The sequence below is a fragment of the Rattus rattus genome, chromosome 5 (genome assembly GCF_011064425.1).
Source record: "Rattus rattus isolate New Zealand chromosome 5, Rrattus_CSIRO_v1, whole genome shotgun sequence".
NCBI lineage: Eukaryota > Metazoa > Chordata > Mammalia > Rodentia > Muridae > Rattus > Rattus rattus.
Window position 1 is genome coordinate 50,482,572 of NC_046158.1, and position 24,482 is coordinate 50,507,053.

The following is a 24,482-nucleotide window of genomic DNA, read 5'->3' on the forward strand; positions in this document are numbered from 1 at the left end:
AGAGAGAGAAGAGAGGAGAGGAGAGGAGAGGAGAGAGAGGAGAGAGAGGAGAGAAGGGAGAAGAGAGAGGAGAGAGGGGAGAGAGGAGAGAGGGGAGAGGGGAAGAGAAGAGAAGAGAAGAGAGAAGGAAGGGAGAATTTTTTTAAGGGCTTTTAAAAGAGCAACTTCCTAATTTATTTTAATAAATAAATTTTAATGCAATGACAATTTTTAAAATTATGCTGATGGGAGCTAAGCAGCAACAATAAAATCATCTAAGACAAACACAGCAAAGCTGCAGGACCACACACGTGACTGTGACTGTGATTCTTGGGAGCCCCACCGAGCGAGTGAGCTGTGAAGACATGGGATGCATCCTGCTTCTTTACTCAGGCAACAGAAGAAAAACTAAGGGACATTTCCAGTACCCAGAAGATAGTTCAGACAACAAATCCCTTTCCCTGTTACTAGGTTACTCCTGAGCTACGACAATTCAGTCTGGGGAATTTTGTTTATATGGAATACACTTTATATGAACAATAGATGAACTGCTCTCTATAGGACGGTTTACGTAATTTGCCTAAGGAGAAAACCAACCAAAACAACGACAACATGCTGAGCAGCAGAGCCCACCACATTAGCACTTCCAACTGTAACTTCTCCCTGGACAGCTTCCTCTTGATTCTCCCGCTGGCCTGTAATGCAGAGATCCACCTCTGCCTCTCTAGTCTAGGATTAAAGGCGTCTGCCACACCTGGCAGAGCAGTATTTTTCTTAATAGATCAAACTTCTTGATAAAAGCTATTCTCTCATTTAGAACTCAAGCATATTCTCAGACTTTTTGAGAGTCCATTTTTCTTACTAGATATGTTATTAATGGTATATAGCATTTTTGGCTAGCCTTCAAAATTTGCTGAACTACGACTCTAAATGTGAGTTCTATACCTAGAGAATATGTAGCATGAGGGCAAAGGTCAGAGAAAGTAATACTTTCTCTTATTCTGAAAATACAGGGCATAAAGGACAAAACACTGAAATAGTTCAAATTAGCGTTCTCCTTTGTGTTGTCCCAGAAAGACATGCACACTGTCTAAGATGCCATTCTAGTCACACCAGGCTGTGCCTCAATTCCAACAGTCTTAAATTCTCTGCATTTCAAAACTCTCCTCCACTTCTACCAACCACTAGTCAGACTCCATTTTTTATTATTGTTACTATTTTTTTATGTCATTGGGCTTTGCCGGCATGCCTGTCTGTGTACCAGGTGCATGCCTGATGCCAACAGAAGCCAGAAGAGTGTTGGAGCCCCTGGGACTGTACTTACAAATGAATCATTGGTAATTTGAATTATAAACAAATTTCTTTCATTTTCTAGATCACATGTGTATGTGTGTGTATGACAGTAGTTCTCAACCCGTGGGTCACAATCCCTTGGGAGTCGAATGACCCTTTCATAGGGGTCACCTAAGACCATCAGAATACACAGATATTTTTACATTATGGTTCATAACAGTAGCAAAATTACAGTTATGAAGTAGCAATGAAAATCATAGTTGGGGTTCACAACAACATGAGGGACTGTATTTAAAGGTCACAGCTAGGAAGGTTGACAACCACTGGTGTACGAGGAAATTCATAAATAAACTATTTGAGAGAATTCTATAAAATACTTGCTGTTTTTAAAAAGGGCCTAAACTGTTTATTCTCTTGAAGCTAGAAAAAATTATGAAATGTTTGTTTTTCATAGAGAAAAACCTTAATCCTATACATTTGATGAATTCTATCACTCAGAAATCACCCTGAGGAGATGATGCTCATGGAAATTACAATTGACTCCTACCATGGTATTTTTTTATGAGTGAGCTACCCCACAAATAGAAATAATAAATCACATTGAACAAAATGCAAACAGGCTTTCATATATGCATTTATGGTGGAGCAATAGCCTTTCTACAGAGAGTTACATTTCAATAATTATCATCCTCATGATGTGTGCACGTATACTATTGCCACTTGATAAGAAGCTGAAATTGTTGAAAGAGTAACCAAAAAACATTTAATGAAAACCAAACACAAGTCCGGCTTGAAAGGTGGAGGCAAGAGGATTGCTTCAAGTTCAAGGACAATCTTGGTTTCATCAAAGAAAAATAACCACAAATAAAACAAAACCAGAAATTCACAAATATCATTACATGAAAATGCACACATATGTGAAAAAAATGATTCAGAGGCTGGTGAGGTGGCTCATTGGGGAAAGACATCTGCCACCGACCAGCCTTGATATCCGAAACTCCATTCTAGGATTCGAACGGTGGAAGGAAGGAACCTGCACTGTCCTCTGGTGACCACAAGCATGCCCTGGCACGCGCCATACACTAACGTATGCAAATGAGTCAACTAAACGTATGTTAAAATAATCTGGTAAAGTAAGACAAGATTAAACTATTCCATGATTTTCCCGTATACCAGTTACACAGTATATATCATTCTAGAGTTATTTTTGGTTTTGTAAGAAACATCAAAAACTAACAAAAGCAGGAGGTGGGCAGACAAAAACTGAATCAATGACTGGTATGGTGGCCATACCTACAATCCTGGCACTAGGGAGGCAGAGGCAGATGATGTCTGAGTTTGAGGCCAGCTTGGTCTACAAGCAAATTCCAAAACAGCAAGGATTATACAGAGAAACATTGTCATGACAAGCTAAAAATCAAAACATGAATCATACATCATATGTATATGGTTTAATAAAGCTTCTGTGAATTTAAAATTTTGTGTCCTTGACATAGTCTAATTGTTCTAAAGCTTGAAAAGATTCCCAAATATTTGTCTATGAATCTTGAAAAAAATTCATCATTTAAAATGACTCACTTATTAACCAAGACATATGTAAGAAGTGTGCATGTTTTAAATTTTATTTGTATTTCTAGATGAACATCTATGTGGCACAAGTAGACAAGATCTAACTGTCCTTATCAATAGTTTAAAGAATGGTAAGGGCAAGGGAACACATGAGCGAAACATAATTGGTAGCTGTTAGGTGTAAAAATATCTAAAATTAGTTTGTTCTACTGATTCCATAATTGGACAGCATATATTACTAACAGAGCAGCAAAGGTACAAAGATTGAAATTTAAACCTCCAATTAAGCAGTGGTTGACAGTTTGAATGTCCCATACCTGCTTGACACCATGACTCACTAGGCAATCTAAAATGAAAATTAACACTGTGTATAATCTTGCTTGTAACAACTGATCATGTTTAGAAAATGAAGTGTTAAAAAATCATTAGCATCCACCAAAATCAATAAAAATTTCCACATAGTTTATTCATTCATTTGTCATAATATTAATGGTTTCTCTAGATTCTTATACAGTATCTTGATTACTGTCATCTAATCACAACACAACTATAGCCAACCTAGCTGCCACACCAGCTTCTCCTCAGGGCCTAGGTCTTAGTCATCCATCAATGAACTAATGAATTCAGCACTGCTAACACAGTGGAGGGTCAGACTCAGTCTAGCTTTTACCTTTCAAAACAGTAAGTATGCCTCTAGTTCATGTACAATAGCCTTATCTACCAAAATGCTATTTAAAAAAAAAAAAAAACCAACAACTTAGAATTAAAAAATAACACACTACCATTTAAAGTGAATTTTAGCCAGAAACCAAAAATGTTTATCACTCTAGAAATATGACCTGAAATATAGTCTTCCTCTTGGGGTCAGAGCCACAAACCTTTTTTGATCTTTTCTAACCACCGAAAACAGTGTGTGTGTGTGTGTGTGTGTGTGTGTGTGTGTGTGTGTGTGTGTGTGTGTGTACGCGCGCGTGTGCGCACTATGTATGTTATTACTTCTTCTTGGTGCTGGAGACAACCCAGGACCTTGTACAAGTTAGGCAAGTGCTCTACTCCCTATCAGGCCCAGCTCTTGTGAGCGCACTTACTACCACTTCCCACATCAGTCCTATTTGCTACAGTAATATTACATGCTAACCCTAAAACAATTGTTTTTGCAGGGCAGGTAAAGGAGCAACTGATGCAAATGGGGCTTAGATACAAACATTACCAAAAACCAAGATGCTAACAAAGCAAGTGGATGTAGGAATTAAAATGAATTTTAACTATTTACATTTCCTTGGAGTGTTAGACATGATGAAAACCTAGTGTGTCTCTTTCATAATAAAAACTCATTCAGGGCTTTAATATGAAGGCTATGTTACATAAACAGAGATTTAAAGCTGCAGCAGAGTGGCTGAATGGGAGCAAAGTGGCAATCTTTCCGGCTCCAGTAGATGCCATTCCCTATCACACAGTGTTTCCCACTCATAAATACATGACAAACACTTCCTCAATTCTGTTTTACGAGCAGGGATGCACAGGGGGTAGTCAATGGCTAGCTCGAGGGAAAATAGGAACAGCAGGCGGCAGAAACTGTACAGAAAATGGCTATGTGGTAAATTCTCTTCTGGAACATCACTCACTTACCCAGTCTTTGATCTTTCAGCTACAATTACACTAACTTCCACAAGATCTGGACACACCTCCCCCCCAACACACATATCCCAATGTCAGACCAGATCATTAGCTATACATAAAACCTACAAAAATTTGGTTTTATAAATAGAACCATTCATACATCTATGTTGTTACAAATTAAAATTTGCTATTTAGACAAGAGTAGTTTCAATGGGCTATAACCATATCATCATCACAACTGGTCTCACAAAAAACATGGGGTGTCTGGCGACAGCTAAATCACAGACTGGCGTCTCCTAAGCAGTCTGTCTACCATTAGGGTCTGGGAAACCGTATTTACTATACAATTAGAGCCAGGGAGTTCTACCTGTAATCACTGAAATACAGGTGTGAGAAGCCCCTTTGGGCAAGGAAACTGACTCATCCCTTTTCATGTAAACTTTGATGTCTGTATTGTTTTACCCGGCCTCAGGGAAAGTTGCCATTCATACTTCCATGAGAAGATTTATTAACTGAAGTCAAATAATAAATTTTAAAATTCTTTCTTAAAGCAAACAATTTTTGACACATTAATCATTAAATTTATTAGAGTTTGAAACAAGATGGAACTGATTATATTTTAAAGTTAATTACTTTTGGGGGACAATGACCAGTCTGAACTACATTTTTATGCTAAATTATTCTTTCTAGAACATTGCCAATAAAGAGGTTAAACTCAGCTTCCTATCAGGGACACAAAATGTCTTACAGTAATATCAACAGGGCATTTTTAGTTGCAGTAATTTCACAGAATTTATTCTAATGATTTATTGGAGTTAACCATCTGACATTAATTATTGTTTTGGCTTCCAGTCTATGAATGTTTATTTTTCAGTTTAAAGCCTTCTCACTCTTTGATATCATATGGAAATGAGAATTTTTAATGGAAAATTGAAACCATGTGCATCTAAGTACTTAATGAAGTTCAGGGAGAAGCCGACAATATATTTTAGGAGAACTCAGATCTTTGTCTTTGTATAGTTTTGATTTGTTTCTATGACTCAATGGTATAAAACATGAGGGTCTAGTGAGGCAAGTCAAAGTGAACACTATGCCAAATGTCTCCATGCCCACACGGACACAAGGGTCCTCTCACGTTTATGTTACATATTAGAATGGCAACACACAAATGCAGCTTTTACCTTGATATACTTCAGAAGTTTCAAGCCAGTATTCGGACCTTTTCCACACCTAGGTTTTGCTTCTCTCTTTCTTCCCCTCCCTCCCTCCCTTCTTGTCCCCTCCCCCGTCTCTCTAAACTATTCAATCTTGGTTTTAAAATTTATGTCAGCTGCAATCCCTAGTAAAGGTTTTAAGGTCACCTGAAGTATCAATGTGGCTACAAATTCTCAGTTTAAAACACTTCATTGTTCCAAATAAATTTACCCTCACTTTGTAACAAAACAAAACAAAACATTTTAAAAACTTAAATTTGATAAGCAAATTTATACAACTCAAAATTTTCTAATATAATTCAGTTTGTAATGTTCTATTAGTGCAAATCATTTAGGAAACTTACCTTTTAAATGTAACATGACACAAAACTTTCTAATTCTTAACATTTTATAAGGAAAAGATATTAAAATCAAACACATTACACACACATATGCACGTACCTACATGCTGCATGTGGGCATATCCAGAGAAGAAACACTTACCACTTGTTTTTCTTTCTTACGTAGTCTTTTTCTGAAAGGTTCACCAAGTAGACCATTGGTTTGGAAGTCAAAAGTAAGTGTTTATTCAACACTTCAATCTAGAGAGGAGACAGAGAAAGAAGCCCTTAAAAAGCTTAGTAAAGATGCAGTAAAACATTGAATAATTTGAACATAAACATTCTTTGCGTAAACATTTTAATTTTTATAATCTTTTGTTTATAAAGGGTTAGATGTTATGAAATATTTAAAGTGAGAGGCTGGGAAAGGGGGAAAATAAGCTTAGGAATTTACAGTGGCTGACAGAAATAAAAGTAACTATGTAACACTAACTATAGGATAACAGCAGCTCGGTTTGTTCTCTGAGAAATGAAGGCAGAAACAGACGCAGTGTCCACACGTACCTCCTTGTCATTCCAGTCATGATAGAAGCGAACAGGTTTCTTTTGATCTATAACCCAAGACTTGACTTTGCACATTATATCCTGTACACAATCAAGGAAGAAGTAAATACAAGATGAGCGGTAAGCACTGGACACTAAGTGCTACAAGTTTCAAGTCCTCGAAATAAAGATAACTCTTGCAATGAACAGAAATACAACTTTTATATCTCAAATGAAAACTGATGAAATATTGATGAAGCATTAGATTTTTAGCATACAAAGTCAGCAAAATCAGTTAACATAACAATATGAAAAACTGCAAGACAACTCAATCACATCAAAGATAGAATTTCAGAGTCAACATTATCTAGTGATGTCACATGCTATTATGAAATGGGGAGTATACTGAAAAGAGACTAAAATATGGTTTTTCCTTAAAAAGAAATATAAACAAATAACTAATTTAAACCTATGACTGATTATTTACTCTACAAAATATTAAATGAACTGACCCAAACCTTTTCTCTTCTGAATTAATTTTTTTTGCCAACCCCTTCTCCCTGTCACTTTGCCACTGCTCCCCCCCGCCCCAATACCCCAACCTGCCAAAGCCTCCATCATACAACGGCAAGAGCCCTGCACTGGTGACCTCCAACCAGCTGCATTCACTTTCAGAACATCTCTCTCTGCTGGAAATCTAAAGGCCTTTTAGTTAGCAAGCTAGTGTGCATTCAGAAGGAGGAACTGCGGGAAGAGGCCGCCCGGCTTTGTTTCTCTGGCCTTTCTTCACAGAAAGATTAATCATCTGTGAAATGGAAACGCCAAACAGCAAGTGACACAAACTGAACCCTTCAAGCCTTTCCTCATCAGTTCTGTGGGTCTGAATCTAAAAGCTGCGTGTGGCAAGGGTCTCCTTACAGGCAGGTGTTAATAAAAGGCTCTCAGGGCTGAAAGGTCAAACTGAGCTCTTCCACAAGAGGCATATTTGAGAATCATCTGGTCCTTCTGTTTTGGGGACATTTTTTGGTTTTGTTTTTGTAAAGATAATTTATGGACCTGTTTTAAATATTCATTTCTTAAAATTTGTTGCTACAGTTATTAGTAGTAAGATTTCCTGAGTATTTTTACATTACTATGACCAGTTATTCTCTTGTAAATGCCCATTTGTATAAATTATCTCTATATTTAGTATACCTTCCTTGCAAATATTACTGTTACCAACAAGAAAAATTAAAAAAAAAAAAAAAAAAAGGCCCCATATCCTTAGATCCTGATTTGAAGCCCCCCAGGGAAAGGGCTTCCCATGGATTTTAACAAGGAAGGGGCAAGACGAAAACTTTTAATGAAATTGAACATGTTCTGCTTAAGAATAATCACTTTTACTCTTCTATAACTGAATTTCACTCATAAATGTTTAAAAGTGGCTAATGTAACACCATTTCCTACAAGGAGAAGATCAAAGTGCTATATTACAAATGCATTATGATTAAAAAAGCCCTGTGCAGCCTTGCTATTAACTGTTCTTTAAACCCTAAAAGGCTTCCCATAGATCTCACTTGGCACTGCATATACAACCTTTGACAAGTAATGTAGACCATTTTTATTCATTGCCTAAAATTGTAGGCAATTATGTGCGTCACACTGGCCACCTGCAAATCCTGAATGCCTGCTGCAGTTGTCAGTGCAAAAAACTAATGTCGGAGGGGATTAATCTAGGGGGAGAGCGTCCTCTTTAATGGCTCCAGCAGGTGAAATGGCCCAGCTGGTTACTGGATGAGTGGCCGGAACGGCGTATGTAGAGACATGCAGCAGACTACACAGGAGGAGGACAGAGGGCCGGCTACACTGCCTTCTGTTCCTTGTCAATTAAAAAGGAAACGAGACAAAAGACAGCCAATCCAAAGTAAGAAAGGGAATTAAATTTTACTCATATAAAAGTATAAAATACTTTTGTGACAATAAGCATTTTCACAAAGCAAAGGGCCTCAGCGAGTGCTGACCAGTGGTGAAGGAATGTCAGGCTTTCTCTTCGTTTAAGAGTGAGCAGGTTCTTGCTTCCGACACACAGGCATTTGGCGCTCGTTTTCAAGTTTTCGTTCATACTATAAACTGGGGGCACTGCAGTTTCACCTAAAGAGGACCATGGCAGACATGAAGTCCACCAACAGTACTTTCCTGAGAAGCTTCAGTTACGTGTTAGAGTCCTGAAAGATGCCAGTTGGAGCTAAGATAAACCAGAAGTGGACTGCAGTCAGAGAAGATAATCTCATGTAAACAATCAGTAGGTGCTATGTTTTCAGTGTGTTCTTTTCTTATATAAAAGAAAAATTAGTGTTAGTAAGAAATTAAAGTCCTATAGCCTATCTGAAAAACTTCTAATTGGAGCAAAAGTGGGTTAGATAAAATGCATAATAGGCTAAGTAAATGTTTCCTTTATGGCTACATATATAAGCATATATATTAATAGATAACAATATGTTTTCTAATAAAAAAATGAGCAATAAAATTTCCACTTAAATAAATTTAGTTAACTGAAAAATATGTACTTTACCAATAAAGCACATAGTAAAAACATTACTAATTCCTTTGTATTACTCTTTAATGCATTTTAGTCATTTTGAGATTTCATATTTCTTTTTAAGATTTTTATTCATGTTTGTCTGCCATATGCGTTCAGGTGCCCACAGAGGCCAGAAGAAGGCATCGATCTCCTGGATCCAGCCATTGTGAGACTCCTGATGTTTATGCTGGGACTGAATTCAAGTGCTCTGGGACAGCAGCAAACATTCTTAACCACTGAACCATCTCTCTATTCCCTGAGACTTCACATTTCTTATTTATATGAGTGTTTTGCCTGCATGTATGTCTGTATGCTATGTGTGTGTATGGTGCCCATGGAGGTCAGAAGAGGACATCAGATCCTTTGGAACTAGAATTACAGATGGTTTTCAGTCACCACAGTAGGTGTCAAGAACTGAACTCAGTCCTTTCTAAGAGCAACCAGTGTCTGCTCTCAACCATCGAGCCATCTCTCCCACTCAAAATCTCATACATTATAAAGAAATACAAATTTTGGAACATGGACCTGGACTGCATATATGACCACCTAACATTATTAACCCAACCCCCAAGATCTCTCAGACACAGAGCCACCAACCAGTCAGCATATACAAGCTGGTCCGAGGCCCCAACACATATACAGCAGAGGACTGCCTGGTCTGGCCTCAGTGGGAGAAGATGCACCTAACCTTCCAGAGACTTGAGGCCTCAGGGATTAGGGAGGCCTGGTTCGGCGTCGGGGGGACATCCTCTTGGAGACAGGGTGGGGTAGGGTAGAGGAGGAATGGGCTGACGAACTGTGGGAGGGTGGACTGGGAGGGAGACAATGGCTGGACTGTAAAAAAAAAAAAATGAAAAAAAACCCCCATATTCTCTATGTTATAAAGAATAAACCTATCTGAATTTCGTATTAGCTTATGTTTTATGAGTACACTAAGCTTAGATCTAATAATACGATGTTTAAGTATGGAAACAAATCCTAAGTGTACTGTTTATGATGGAAAAAAGGGTCCAGAATGACCAGGGGAAGCAGAGGAGGAGCTCGGTGGCAATGACTGGTTAGGGTACACAGGACCCTGGGTTTAAGCTGGCACATTTTACTAAGGAACAATGGAGGAGGTTGGGTTGAGGCAGTGCTCTTGCACTTGAATTTCGATACACTACCGTGATATGTTTGAAAAACCAAAGGGGAATCAGCCAGAAATTAAATATATTCATTTGGAGCTCAAAGGCTAGATTAAGGCTAGGGATACAAACTTAGAATTCACCCATCTTTAGACAATTAATTCTAGCCAGAGATAGGGATGTGACCATATAGAGCAAGTCTTTATATCAGAAGAGCTGCTATGATTTAAATGTGAAGCATCGCCCACAGGTTCATGGCTTAAACACCTGGTGCCCAGCCTACCGGTTGCTATTTGAGAGACTGAGGAACTATTAGAAGGTGGGCCGAGCTGGAGGAAAGATCATCAGGAGAAGGCCTTACGGTTTTATAGCCCAGATGTGCTTCTTGGCCTCTATTTCCTTCCTGCTGCACAGAGCTCTAAGTAAGTAGCCTCCACTCCTGCCAGTGTGGTCTGGAGCTGCTCGTGCTGCCACACTGCTCCATTACAATAGAAATAACATAAATTCTTAAAGTGGTTTCTTCTCAGGGTTTGGCTAAGGCAGCAAGAAAGTAATCAGTACACAAAACTGCCTATGTGATTCATAAGTATTTGGACCCAGTTTACAGAAGAAATAAGGAAGAGTTCAGAACAGGGTTCCTAAGACTTCTCCCATTAATAATCTCTTTATACCTGAGCAAATTTTAATGGCCCTGTGCATAGAGGTATACAAAATATGCAAATGAACCAAGTATTTACTGATAATAAATTATAAAACTTTTATTTAAAAACCATTTTTGCATGCATATATTACCATTTACTAGAAACTAGAACGATTTGCATCCTATGAGCGGGTGTTTACATAAAGAATTAGGCCCTGGCGGAGGGTCTGATGCTGCTGACTGGACAGCACTTCAGTGGTTTTCAGAGCCATTGTTAATGCTGAGCAGGCCCTTCACAAAAATACAAGTATAAAACGGCAGGAGTATCTTTAGGGCCATTTCAGAAATTGTTAAAAATTCTGTCTTAATTCCAAGACCAAACTTTTCATTTAATAAAAACAAAACAAAAACAAAAAACCCTTCAATCAGCAAGCTGAACAATTTAAAATCAAATGGATGAATCTGTCAGAAACACCTTGTATTCATTACATGTTTAGTCATGAATTAATTTTTGGTTGCCACAGACTTAGAAGCCTTTCTAATATTCCCACATTTTTCACAGTTCTCTTATATTCAGTTATGAGGGTTGTGATTCACAGATCGGTCAGGCACGGTGGTGCATGCCTTTATTCCCTGCACTAGGGAGGCAGAGGCTGAGGGATTTTTTGAGTTCGAGGGCAGCCCAGTCTACAGAGCCAGTTACAGAATAGCAAAGGCTATATAGAATCCTTATCTCAAAAAATCCCCAAAAAACAAAAAACAAAAAATCACCATCCTCATCATCATGATCACTGTCATCATCGTGAATGACTTAACCCTAGGACCCATAAACAGACCTTAATGGGCCATTCTGGCGTAGTAAAGAACAAGGTGGATAAAGGTGAGCTACAAAGACTGTGCTAATCAGGTTGGCCAAGGGAACCAAAAGCTCCTGGAAACTAAACTTCACTGGCTAAAGGTCAGCGCTGACAGACTCTTAAGACCTTCCTCTGGGCTCTTAAAAACTTGAGTCAGGCTGAATTCAAGTCACAGACAGTAACCAACTTTGCAGGCTGTGGCATAGTTCCTGTTCACTGCTTTTATTCAGGTTTACAGAAAAGAAGGCAACAAATAGAACAGAAATACATATATTTTAAAAACTGCCCCAGTTTCATGCTGGGCGAGGAAGACCACAAGCATAAAGTTGCTGAGAAGTAGGGTGCAAACAGGCACTTATGACTGTTAAAGAGTAAAGACTGTAAGCCCCAGTAACTTCCTCAGAAGGATCTGGTGATAGTAAAGAAAAGGCACTTGTGTCTTGGAGATGGTTTGAAGCCTAGAGAGCTGGAGTCCACCTCCAGAACCACTTAGAGGTGGATGGAGAGAGACCTGACTTCACATGCAACTCTATGGTGCCAACATCCTCACCAATACAGTAACAATAAGTACAAAGTTAAAATATACATGTAATTGAAGGGGGTATTTAGAAAACTGTGGCAGCAAATGTTTTATTTTCTATGAAAAACCTGGAAAGAATCTATAGAGACAAGTATTACATAAAACTGAGAACTCCGGACTAGGCATAGTAGCACACACTTTAATCCCAGAGAGGCAGGAAGGTCTCTGAATTCCAGGCTAGCCTGGTCCACAGAGAACATTCCAAGACAGCAAGAGCTGAACAGAGAAAGCCATGGGGATGGGGGTGGGGGTGGGGCACAAAACAAACAAAACCATTAAGAACCAACTCCAAAAACCAGGTGACTTCCACAATCTCCAGCTTTTCAGAATGACATGAGTCCACAAATGAAAAATCCCACATCTGATCTCATGGGACTAGTGGCAGTCAAAATGAAGGAATACCAAAATTGCATTAAACTGTCTTCAGGTAGTATGCAGCCTATGTGAAACACAGATGGGTTTGTGTTTAGAATTTGGATCCTGTGCTCAAAATATAGCAGAAGGTATGTGCAAATAATGAAGAATATGAAAAAAAATCCACATCAGAAACATTTCTGCTCCAAATAATTTTAGATACAATTTAAACAATCTGTACAGGGAAACAAGGAGGGAGGGAGGGAGGGACAGATGGGGGAAAGAAGGGACAGACAGAGGGAAGGAAGGGGGATTGATGGACAAATTATAATTTTATGAATATACTAAAAGTCCATTGAAATGTATACTTTTAAAGCGTGAATATTTTAGTTTATGAATTGTCTAAAAAGCCACTTAAAAGCAACAGAAAAAGTGTACACTTTCCTACGGATAAGAAGAGTAAAAAAGAATTTTTGCCTGCAGACTTTTACCTTGGTCTTTGGAGTTGGGAGCAAGGTCATCTGGTAGAGGTAAGGAATGCATGGAATCACAGAGTGAGCACAAGTGACAGGTTTGGGGAACATAGGGAAACAGCTGCAGCAAAGCAGAATGAATAGAGAAGCTAGGTCCTGCTAAGGGTCCATGGGAGACCATATTCACAGGAGTGTGTGTGTGTGTGTGTGTGTGTGTGTGTGTGTGTGTGTGTGTGTGTGTGTGTGTGTGTGAACATCTATGTGTGGAGGTCAGAGATCATTGATGGGTATCTTCCTTGATTGCTCTCGGCCACCAAACGCAGTTTTTTATATTGGTGCTGGAGAACCAAACTCAAGTCCTCAAGTTTGCCCAGTAGGCATTCTACAAGCCAAGTTATCTCCCAGCCATGATCTAACTCTCAGCTATATCATTCATTCATTCATTTATGTATAACAAGTTCCCATGCTGTAGACCAGGTTAGCCTCAGCTTGTGATTGCTCTGCCCCTGTTGCCCATGCACTGGGAACACAGGTGTGAGCTATCATGCCTCTGGTTTTTATTTTTAATTTCCCTGCTATTTTTGAGACAGGGCCGCACTATGTTCTCTTACACGGCCTTGAACTCTTGGAACTGCATATACCACCAAGCCCAGCTCTACAGCCACTGTGTTTGATGCCTATACATCCTAGGAAAGTGCTAAAGTGCTCTACCCAGACTGGTGTATGCCAGTGACACATCTACCTTTGTATCAGCTCTTAGATGAATTTACTTTTGTCTAATGCGCTATACAAACCGATAATCCTAAATCAGTCTAATCTCTGCTTTATCTTGGGAGGACTCAAACATCTTTGCACTTCCCAACTTTTATCCTCAAACTGAGAACAGGGTGCACTAAGACTCATACCATTTATGCAACACACTGAACACACACACTATCTACCACAGCACTTGACTCTTAGTCCTTTTCTAAAGTAATGTGCTCAGTCCCCAATTTCTGTTGAGAGTAATCCTTCCCAAGACAGTCTCTAACAGGCATCTGACCCTATACATTGGTGTCCTGCAAGAGTTCTGTCACGATGGGCGTGAAGGCAAAGTGGTGCTCAGGCTCACAAATCTGGATCAGAAAATATACAGAGTAAACACAGAAACCCTGTGAAAAAATACAGAAAGCACACAACAAACTACCTGAAGTTAAACAAGCCACTTTTAAGTAGGCATAAATTGTAAAAAAGCAAAAGTCAGAAATAAAAATAATATGTAAGGCAAGATATAAATCCTTGCAGCAATAGAAGGAAAGGAGGCTTCTTTGTGGTGACAAGCAGTATACCTGGCTCCATGAGTGTCAGATGTCAGAGAGAGGTTAAGACTGCTCTGGTTAAGAGAGGTTAAGGGAGCTGTTCTGGAATGGCTTACAATTCAGCTAGAAAAGGCATGTGACAATACAACAAACCTTTCTTGAGTATTTTATTTCATTGCATTTATTGCCTTGTATTGTAAGAATAAAATCCCATTTCTTAAAATAGTATTAAACTGAACCTGTTCCTTACGAATAAAAGCTTCAATTTAAAAGTAAAAGAAAATTTCTGGGAGTAAATGACATAGAAGTTTTTCAGCTCTAGCAATTTTTAGCTGTATGTTCACATACTATACGACCAAATATGAAGTCATTTTATTCTCTAAAACCTAACAATAGTTCTTTGCTAACAATGACTGTAAATGAAGCAAAATATAGTATTAAGAAGATTATTTGGTTAATTGCAGTCAGTTATGAAGAGGTTCTCAGGCAAAAAGCAAAAAGGAAAGACTCGCTCAACCCTCAGCCTTTTTCCATTGCTGCTTCAAAGCATCACTGTTCAAAGCCCCCATCGGTATTTAGAATAATTACTTCTGGACCTATGAAGTAGTTCAACCTACCACAATGTGGTGTGTAGATGAGAATGGCCACCGTAAGCTCATGTATTTGAATGCTTGGTCCCCAGTTGGTGGATTGATCTTGGGAAGGATTAGGTTTGGTCTTGTGGGCTTTCAAAAACCCACACCATTTCCAATTAGTCTCTCTGCCTTGAAGTTATGGATCAGATGTAAGCTATCAGTTGCAGCTCCTGTATCAGGCCTGCCTACAACCATATTCTGCCATGATGATCATGGATTGACTCTCTGAAATTGTAAGCCAGTCTCCAATTAAATGTTTTCTTTTACAAGTTGCCTTAGCCATGGTGTCTCCTCAGGACAATAGAAAAGTAAGTAAGACACGAAGTTTGAGTCCCACATTGATATTATCACATCAAATTAAGAATTTTATCATTCTCACTTTAAATATTTTATTTTCTAAAACCTTTTGAATATATATTATATATTTTTGAATTTATAAATTATTTCAATGTACACATTAGATATATTGTGTACATTCAAATAATAAACCATAATAATATGTCTACATTCTTGATTAATACACCTTTTTTCAAAAAAGGTGTGTGTGTCTGTCTGTACATCCAGGTATATAAGTAACGCAGAAGTTGGAAGAGGGCACTGGGTCCCCACAAGTGGCATTATAAGTTGTGAGCTGCTGGACGTGAATGTTGAGAACTGAACTTAGGTCTTCTGAAAGAGCAGTGAACATTCTTACTAACTGGGTCACCTCTCCAGTCCTCATCGCTCTTCTCTCTGTGTGTTTATGTTCCCATATATGAAGGTACATATGTATGTGCTTGCATGAGTGTTCATACAGTGGCCAGAGGATGGACTCAGTGTCATTCCTCAGGCGTCTCTCTCGGCCTGGAGCTGAGCTGGTTGGCCAAGAGGTGGGAGGGGTGCTGCTGCCTCTGTCTCTCTGGTACAGGGATAGAAGTGTGCCAGAGCACCTTGCTTTTCACGTGGCTTCTGGCGATCAAACTCAGGACCTCTTACGAACATTTTACCAATGAACTATGTCTTCTCCAGCCTATGCACTGTGAGGTTTTCAACTGATTGATGTACCTAATGTTTATTTAACTTTAGGGTTTGCTTTCTATAAATTTACTTTATAAAAGCTATAAAGAGTCTAGAGCAGTGGCTGCTACTCTGACAGAGAACTTGCGTTCAGTTCCCACTCTATGCTGCTCACATCTAGTTACAGGCAGTTCTGAGACTTTCTTCAGGCCTTCATAGATACCAGACGATCAGGTAACACTTATGCATGTAAGCAGACACTCACGCATATACATAAAGAATACTTAAGTAAAAGTGGTAAAAGAGTAGTTTACCTAAGTATTTGACATTCTTAATGTATTATTTTTAATGTAATAAGCCAAGCAGAAAAGAATAAAAAAAAAAAAACCATATAATTCTATTTTATAAGACATCTAGCATAGGCAAATCTTTGGAGACAGAAAGGAAAACAAAAGTTACCAGGAGTTGGGTAAGAAAGTGGAAAATCATTGTCATTTGTTTGTTTGTTTGTTTGTTTGAAGACAGGGCTTCTCTATGTAGCCCAGTCTGTCCTGGAGCTCACTAAGCACACCATGCTAGCCTCCAACTCACATGCATCTTCTTCCTCTGCCTCCCCAATCCTGGGAATAAAGGCATGCTCTGCCACTGCTGCCCTGTGGAAAGTCCTTGTTTAAAGGCCACAGAAGTTCTTTCACTTTGAGTTTATGAAAAACTCAAGTGGTAACTATTCGACACCACTGACTTAGATGCCTGAGACTGGTTAATGGTCGATGCTCTAGTGTGTATAATCTGCCATGGTAAATATCACTCCCAGAGCAGGGCCTACCTTCTGCTTTAGCACTTATCTTACTAGATAACCAAGACACTGACTGTAGGACAAGGCAATACGGCAATTCTAGCACTCGGAAGATGGAGGCAGGAAGTCCCTCAGTTCAAGGGCAGCCTATCTAGCACAGAACAGAGGGGGAGAAGAACAAGAAAAATGAAGTATGATGGCTTACGTTTGTAACTTTAGCACCCAGAAGGCTGAGGTGGGAAAATTACCATGAGTGTGAAACCAGATATGTAATGAGTTCCAAGCCAGCCTGGGCTACAGGAGCAGACAGCGGTTTCATTTTAAACAGCTGCCTTGTTAACTGGAGACTGTACAAGATGAAAGAAGGCTCCTCAGCATCAATAACTGCTTCTCTTCATATCTTTTCCCTTAGAAATGAGGTCTTCAGGGGCTGAAGAGGTAAGTCAGATGGCAGCATGATGGCCTAGCATGAGCAGAACTCTGGTTCTATGACAGGTAGAACATAAAGCCAAATGCAGTGCCACACCCAAGACCCCCAAATTTGGAAACTGGAGGATCAAGAATTCAAGTGCAGCCTTGGCTACTCAAGAGTTTGAGGCCAGCCTAGGCTACGTGCCAATCTGACTCAATGACAATAACAAGAAGCTATATTTAAGTCATTTAAGATGACTCCTAGCTTAAGCCAGGTATATTTTTTCATACCAAAAATCCCAGCACTTGGAAGTCCAAGGGCAAAAGGATCATATAGTTCAAAGCCAGCCTGGGCTACACATTTCAAACTGTCTCTAATGCATCCTTCCAAGCCTCCTATTTTTTCCCCTTGAGAATTAGTTAACATGAGGCCATAGCAGAGTGGAGAGGATCTTTAGAATGACTGGCACCACTTTAGCTAGAGTGCTGTTAGGACAGAGGGGACAGAGGAAACAACTATGTAAAGGCTATGATAAAGGGGATCCCCACTGTTGCTCCTTGTGATGGTTTGTGTTGTCTTGGCCCAGGGAGGGGCACTATTTGGAGGTGTGGCCTTGTTGGAGTAGGTGTGTCATTGTGGGGGTGGGCAATTTTGTGTCCACCAAATCCAATCTGTATCATCAGTGTGGGCCACCCACCAGATCACAGTCAACGCAATAAGAAGAGACAGACCATTAAATAAAACCCGACTCTTCCTTCCCCGGAAGCTGTGAAATGTCAACATCACTTCAGCTGGGGATGGGGCTTGCAAGCCCTCACACTGGAACACTGACTGGCCTCATCATATGCAGGGCTTTGCCACAGCTGCTGCGAGCTGTCCTATCCTGTCCAGAAGACATTGCTTCACACCAGTTCTCCCTCCCAACCCAAGGAGTATTTTTATACCCACTTTGCATTCTCTTCTCTATCCTAACCCTCATGTAACTTCATTAGACACCTCTCCATTCTCTATTGTGTAGGACGTAAGCACAACATTAAGAGAAGTGAAACACACAAAGCACAGTACAAAAGTACACACACCTTCCCACCCCAAGTCAAACCATTTTCATTATCAATTGTTGACAGTGTCCCTACATTCAGAAGACAAGTCTAAGTTCTTTCTTTCCTTCCTTCTCAAGAAAAGCCAAAATTCATTTAACAAGGACAATTGTAAAGAATACTCCAAGGTAGGCAGCTGTAAATCTCAGCAGCTGCCTGGAGGAGGAGAACATAGAAGAGAAACAAAGCGGACATGCCTTTTAGTTAAGTCAACACAGAGGCCAGCTGCACAGCAAAAAAGAGGCAAGGTTCAGAGAAAGTAAGAAAGTCCAGAGTATCAGGAAAGGCCTGCTTACAACAAGAAGTATGCTTTTCTGAGAAACTCAGGAAAGCAGGCAGACTCAGAAAGTGGCACGGCTGTAGCTCTGTGGCTACTGTGGTTCCTTTCTAAGTAGTGCAGTTTTATAAACACTAAAAATAAGTGCGGGAGGGGGAAATGGCATAATCAGTTTCTGAAAACTAAACCAATATTTGCAATAAAATTAACATAAAAATAGAAAAATATTTATATAACAAAGTTATATATATATAAACAAAGCAAGAACAGTTACTAGAAGATGTTATCATGCATTTCTTTTTTAAATGAAAAGTACAACTCAACCATATAAAACTTCAAAACTGGCGTTTAAGCATCTATCACAATGCTACAAATAGTAACTCACTAATGTGCTTAAAATACATCTGAGCAGGGGATAATGGTGGCTATTTCCTCTCCATAAAACATAAAATTTCTCTCTACTTAAGAGTGTATTCATTTGTGGCTAGAGAGATGGCTCAGTGGTTAAGAGCACTGACTGCTCTTCCAGAGGTCCTGAGTTCAATTCCCAGCAACCACATGGTGGCTCGCAATCATCTGTAATGGAATTCTATGCCCTCTTCTGGTGTGTCTGAAGACAGATACAGTGTATTCATATAAATAAAATAAATCTTAAGGGGGGGAGAGAGCGAGAGCTAGAGCTAGAGCGAGAGCAAGAGAGGCCCCTGAAGTCTATGGGCAAGCTAGCTTGGCACATAAAGTGACAAACAGCTAAAGACCTGGCTTCAAAGAAAATGGAAAGAAAGGATGACCCTTGAAGTTGTCCCCTGACCTCCACATGTTCACTGTACTATAAGTGCATCTGTATTCTACTCAGAAATGTGTTTATGTTTGTGTGTGTGTGTATATGCGCACACACACTCATCCTGCCCATCCCTAAGAAAGTCTACGCTTTTGTGTAAATTATTAATTCAAACATAAGAAGTTCATATATTCATCATTTTTCTAAACCCAGTTAAGTTTTTCATTGCAAAACTATGTTTCTTTAAGTACCATAACTCAAAAATCTACCTCTTAACCACTAAATTCTCAATATTACTAACTATAGTTTGCTAATAACCATGACTCTTGGTTGTGTGCTCCAATAAACTTCTCCAAAAAACAAACAAAACAAAAAACACTTCAGAAATAAATGTTTATTCTAAAATTCAGTAATATAAATAATTTCTGTGCTTTATTTTTAAACCACGAAAACCACACTTAAGCATCTCTTTAGAAGTTGTAAATGTCTACTTACATATTCCGGCTTTAGTTTCTTATCACCGCCTCTCACGGCCACCTTCTCTAGTTTATCTATAATGGGCCCAATCATTTCCTCATCTTTCAGCTGAAGCTCTTCATGAATGATTTCTATATCTCGAATGGGATCTACACTTCCTTCAACGTGTGTGATATCATCATCTTCAAAAGCACCTAAAATGAATTAAAACCGAATTGAATAAACAGATGATACAGAAGGTGACTGTAATCACCGTGCACAGAGAGCGGAGGACATTTAGACGGCGAGCAAATGGCCACAGCCAATCAACTGCTCTTAACTCTTTTCAAGTAGACCACAGCACTTCCCTCCATTGGTAACACTTAACATGCTAGCCACAGGCAGAGCAGTTCAAGAGCATCAACATTTAAAAAACTGACACAGACAAAGTAAAATACGAAAACAAAATTTTATTTCAGAACTACTGGTTGCTTTCAAGTTTGGTATGTAAGAGATATTGAATGCCAGGCACGAAAGCCTGAAGTTTTAAACTGCACTATTAGGGTTTCCAAGGGAAACCAGATTTGGGGGGGTGAGGGGCTCAAATCATCTGGCAGACCTCTTCTCTGCTTCAATCTACTTTATCACTGTGGTTCTGACGGTGATTAGATAATGAACCACTCAGACACACAATTTACACAGCAGCTAATTTCACCGGCCTGATTTGAGGGTATGGTTTTTAGGGGGCTATCAAAGAAGCAGATGAAGGTGCATTTGTCATATATGAGTGACAACCATTCACACTATCTGAACAAAATGGTGCTGGCCCTTATTAGAAACACATGCTATTATCACATATTTAAAGTGCAGTTGAAGCCATAATTTCAAATTGCCAACTAGAAACATAAGGGTAAAACAACCAGATATTACTGAGGCTTGTGTACTGACTTCATGCCCTTCTGAAGACATAATGTGGCAACATAATTCTATTGGGATTTACTCAAATTACCAGATAAAGAACAGTATCACAAAAAATGAATAAATGCTACAAAATATTACACACAGAAAGCAGTGATACAGGTACAAAACAATAAACACTTATAAACAAAATAATTTCATAAAAGTCATCCTTTTGGTTATACTACCTAAGAGGTATTTTCTAACATAGAATGTCAATTATTTTAAACGGAGGTATAGGAATCCTGAGTTAGCTTGAATTGGATAAAGCAGCAAATATAGTTAATTTTTATGCAACATAGGCGAGAATATTCTTGTTTTAAGTTATAAAGAATTCTAAATTGCAACTGCCTAGTATTTTTAAAAGTCATTTTTAATCCTAATGTGGATTGGTCAGTAATAAGCCATAAAATATAGGTATTTAAATATTTAAGTGCTTTAAGCATAGAACTGGTTGGTGTGTTAGATGATGTCAGATTCATATGAACAAAATAAGCAACAAACATATAAGCCCCACCCCATAGGCACAATACTATTTCTTGCTATGATTTACTTTACAAAAAAACCAAGAAATCGACATAAGCAGCACAGCCAGCTACAGAGAAGGCTGAGTCAGCCATCTCAGGTGCCCCTGAGTTGGTAGTGTTTTTCCTGGCACACAGGAAGCCCTGGTTTGATCTCTAAGAGAGTTCTGAAACTAGGTATAGCAGGACACACCTGCGACCTTAATACTCATGGGATAGACACAATAACATCAGAGGTTCAAGGTCATATCTAATGACACAGTAAACTTAAGGTCAACTTAGATTACATGAAATCTTGTCCACAAGAAGGGAGGTAGGGAAGAAAAAGAAGAACTAACGGTACCTTTTACAAAGAGTGAAAGTACCCGGTACAGCTGTCTTTCTACAGAGGCTAATGACTACAGTGATTCAACAACCTCTGAAAATCTGAGCACCTAGAGTAGACAGCACAGGGCTGCACTCAGCATAGGAGAGCATTTCCTACTTTACTCAGGGAAAAGGGAATGAAAACTTGGATGAAAGCTAAAGCAGTAGCCGGATCTTCACAAATGCCTAGTGTGGTTCCTGAGATCTATGGCTAGGTAATTTACCAGAATGGGGGTGGGATGGAAGGCAAGCAAGTGGGGGAAACAGAAAGGCTTGAAATGAAAATGTTATTAAAGGAAACATAATAGGATTTCTGGGTAAGAAATCTTTGTGGTGGAATCCAATTTAGACCTGGTTTGAAAAATGGAGGTTTGTTATATTTAATATTTTCAGACTCTCTCTTTCTCAACACACACACATACACATGGTTGGGCACAACATACAGACATTATGATTTTCTTGTTCCGGCTAATTACTGTAAGATCAAAGTTGTAACTAAACTTAAGATATTGTTTTGAAAATTAAATTTGCTTATTGTGTTTTAGAAAAAAGAGTGGCTTGTTTTTATAAAAACTGTTCTTTGTGGAAAGTTTAAGTAAGACAAAACTGATAAAGAAGCTTAAATTAACATTGTTCCTATGCTTCTAACAGAATTTCAAATACCAGGTTCCTCTCCATTATCTGCTTGGATAAAATAGAGGGTTGTAATTAAGAAACTACCATTTAAAATTTCCTAATGCATTTACTGGAGGGATGTTGTTAAATAATCACTATAGTTACTGGCTTCTATATAAATAGACAATTGTATAAGATATTTTGTCACCGAGTGTCACAGAAGTGATTTCTTCTCTTAGTCCCTCCCTTCCTTTAAATGTTTCCTCCCACAGACTTCCTTTGACTTACCGAGACCTTAAGCAATTAAGTCTCTCTCCTGTATTAGAACGTCCACCATTTCAAGAACTCTTTCCCTCAAACATTTCAGTAAATTTAAAATTCTCTGTAGATCAAATATGTCACTCATTCCAGGACATTTATTTCATTCTAGTTACTGCTTTCCTTCCTCCAGTTCAGAGCCAAACTTTCTGAAAGCACTGTCTGTGACAGTCAAGCCCCCATAACCTCTTTGTCATTCAAACGATGTGCACTGGCCAGGTACAGTGGCTACTCATGGGTTCCTAACATTTGAAGAAATGATATGAGTCTGAGGTTCGGACTGCTCTTCCAACAGACCCTGGCTCAATTTCCAGCATCCACATGGCAGCTCACACCTATCTGTAACTCCAGTTCCAGAGCTCTGACACCCGCACATAGACATACGTGCAAGCAAAACACCAATGCACATGAAATAAAACTAAATTACTTTTAAAAATGAGAGTTGACATGAACAATGGTTAGTGACAAGCAGTCATGCTGGAGATAAGCATTGCTTCTCAGATGATGGGGTAGTGATGGGAAGGTACAGATATCAGGATCAAGCATGGACTTCACTGTCAGTCAGCAGGAAGTCAGCAATGGCTCTTCTGCCAGTGAATGATGTGTGAAGAACAGGTTAAAAGACTAACCAGGAAGATGAACTGCACTCTAAACACTGTAAGAATCCCATGGGGTATTAAGGGAGATATAAAGATAGGACAAACAACAACAGATACAGAAAACAACTTCAGCTGGGCAAAACCAGTAAAGGAGTATATAGGAGGCAGTAAGAAAAGGAGAGAGATCACCATGAAGTTTCAAGCCAAAGAATTTTAATACGCGTTACTGTAAAGCCAACACATATAAATGTAAATGCCTAAACCAGGTACAAAGCCAAGAGGTAGTATATAACCAAAACGCACACTTGCAAGGACAGCAGTTCTCAACCTGTGGGTCAAACCCCCTTGGCAAACCTCTACCTCCAAAACTATTTACATTACAATTCATGACAGTAGCAAAATTACAGTTATGAAGTAGCAACGAAAATAATTTTATGGTTGGGGTCACTATAACATAGGAACTGTATTAAAGGGTTGTGGCGCTAGGAAAGTTGAGAGTCACTACTCTGGGAAAAGAGATAAGAAATACCACACAACATAGAGTCCTATTAAATCAGCCTCGAGACATCTGTACATTGTCCTGTCTCACTTCACACTCCAGGTTCTTTCAAGGTAATTAGCATATGTCCTGAAAAGTCTACATTCTGATTCACTCCTAATAAAACCACTAGAAGGTTAGGAAGCCACACCTTAAAAGCAGAAGAAGACATAAGTACATATCTGCTTTTATTTTTAAGTCAGCATATAAAGTGATGAGCTCATTAGGGTACTGTGGTCCCTGTCTGCTTCCAGTTTTTTATGCTTTCATTTATTGTTACTTTGTATATGACTGAGGGCACATAGATGCCACACTACACATGTGGCAGTAAGGGATAAATCTCTGAAGCAGGTCCTCTCTTTCCACCATCACATGCTATATTAGTTAATTTCCTATAGCTGTGAGGAAGCACCATGACCACGACAACCCACAGAAGGAAGGGGCTATTTGCTTACTGTTCCAGAAAGATGAGAGAGTCCATTATCTTCCTAGCGGGGAAGCATGGCAATAGGCAGGCATGATGACTAGAGCAGCAAGCTCAGAGCTCACACCTTAAACCACAATCACAATGCAGAGAATGACCCAGAAATGGCATCTGGCCTTTTAGCTCTCAAAGCCTTGCTTTAGTGACACACTTCCTTCAACAAGGCTACACCTCTTAATCTTCCCCAAACTGCATTACCCTTGGAAC

At 39.1% G+C, this 24,482-nt stretch overlaps 1 protein-coding gene across 1 annotated transcript in view; it reads right to left on the reverse strand.

The window, feature by feature from the left end:
• Window positions 1–24,482, reverse strand: part of Ola1 (Obg like ATPase 1) — a 116,714-nt gene that overhangs the window by 39,490 nt on the left and 52,742 nt on the right. The window contains exons 5-7 of the mRNA XM_032903490.1: window positions 19,914–20,089; window positions 6,560–6,640; window positions 6,159–6,256 (exon numbers count right to left, since the gene is read on the reverse strand). Of these exons, the coding sequence (XP_032759381.1) occupies window positions 6,159–6,256; window positions 6,560–6,640; window positions 19,914–20,089 (355 nt within the window). The remainder of the gene's footprint in view (window positions 1–6,158; window positions 6,257–6,559; window positions 6,641–19,913; window positions 20,090–24,482) is intronic.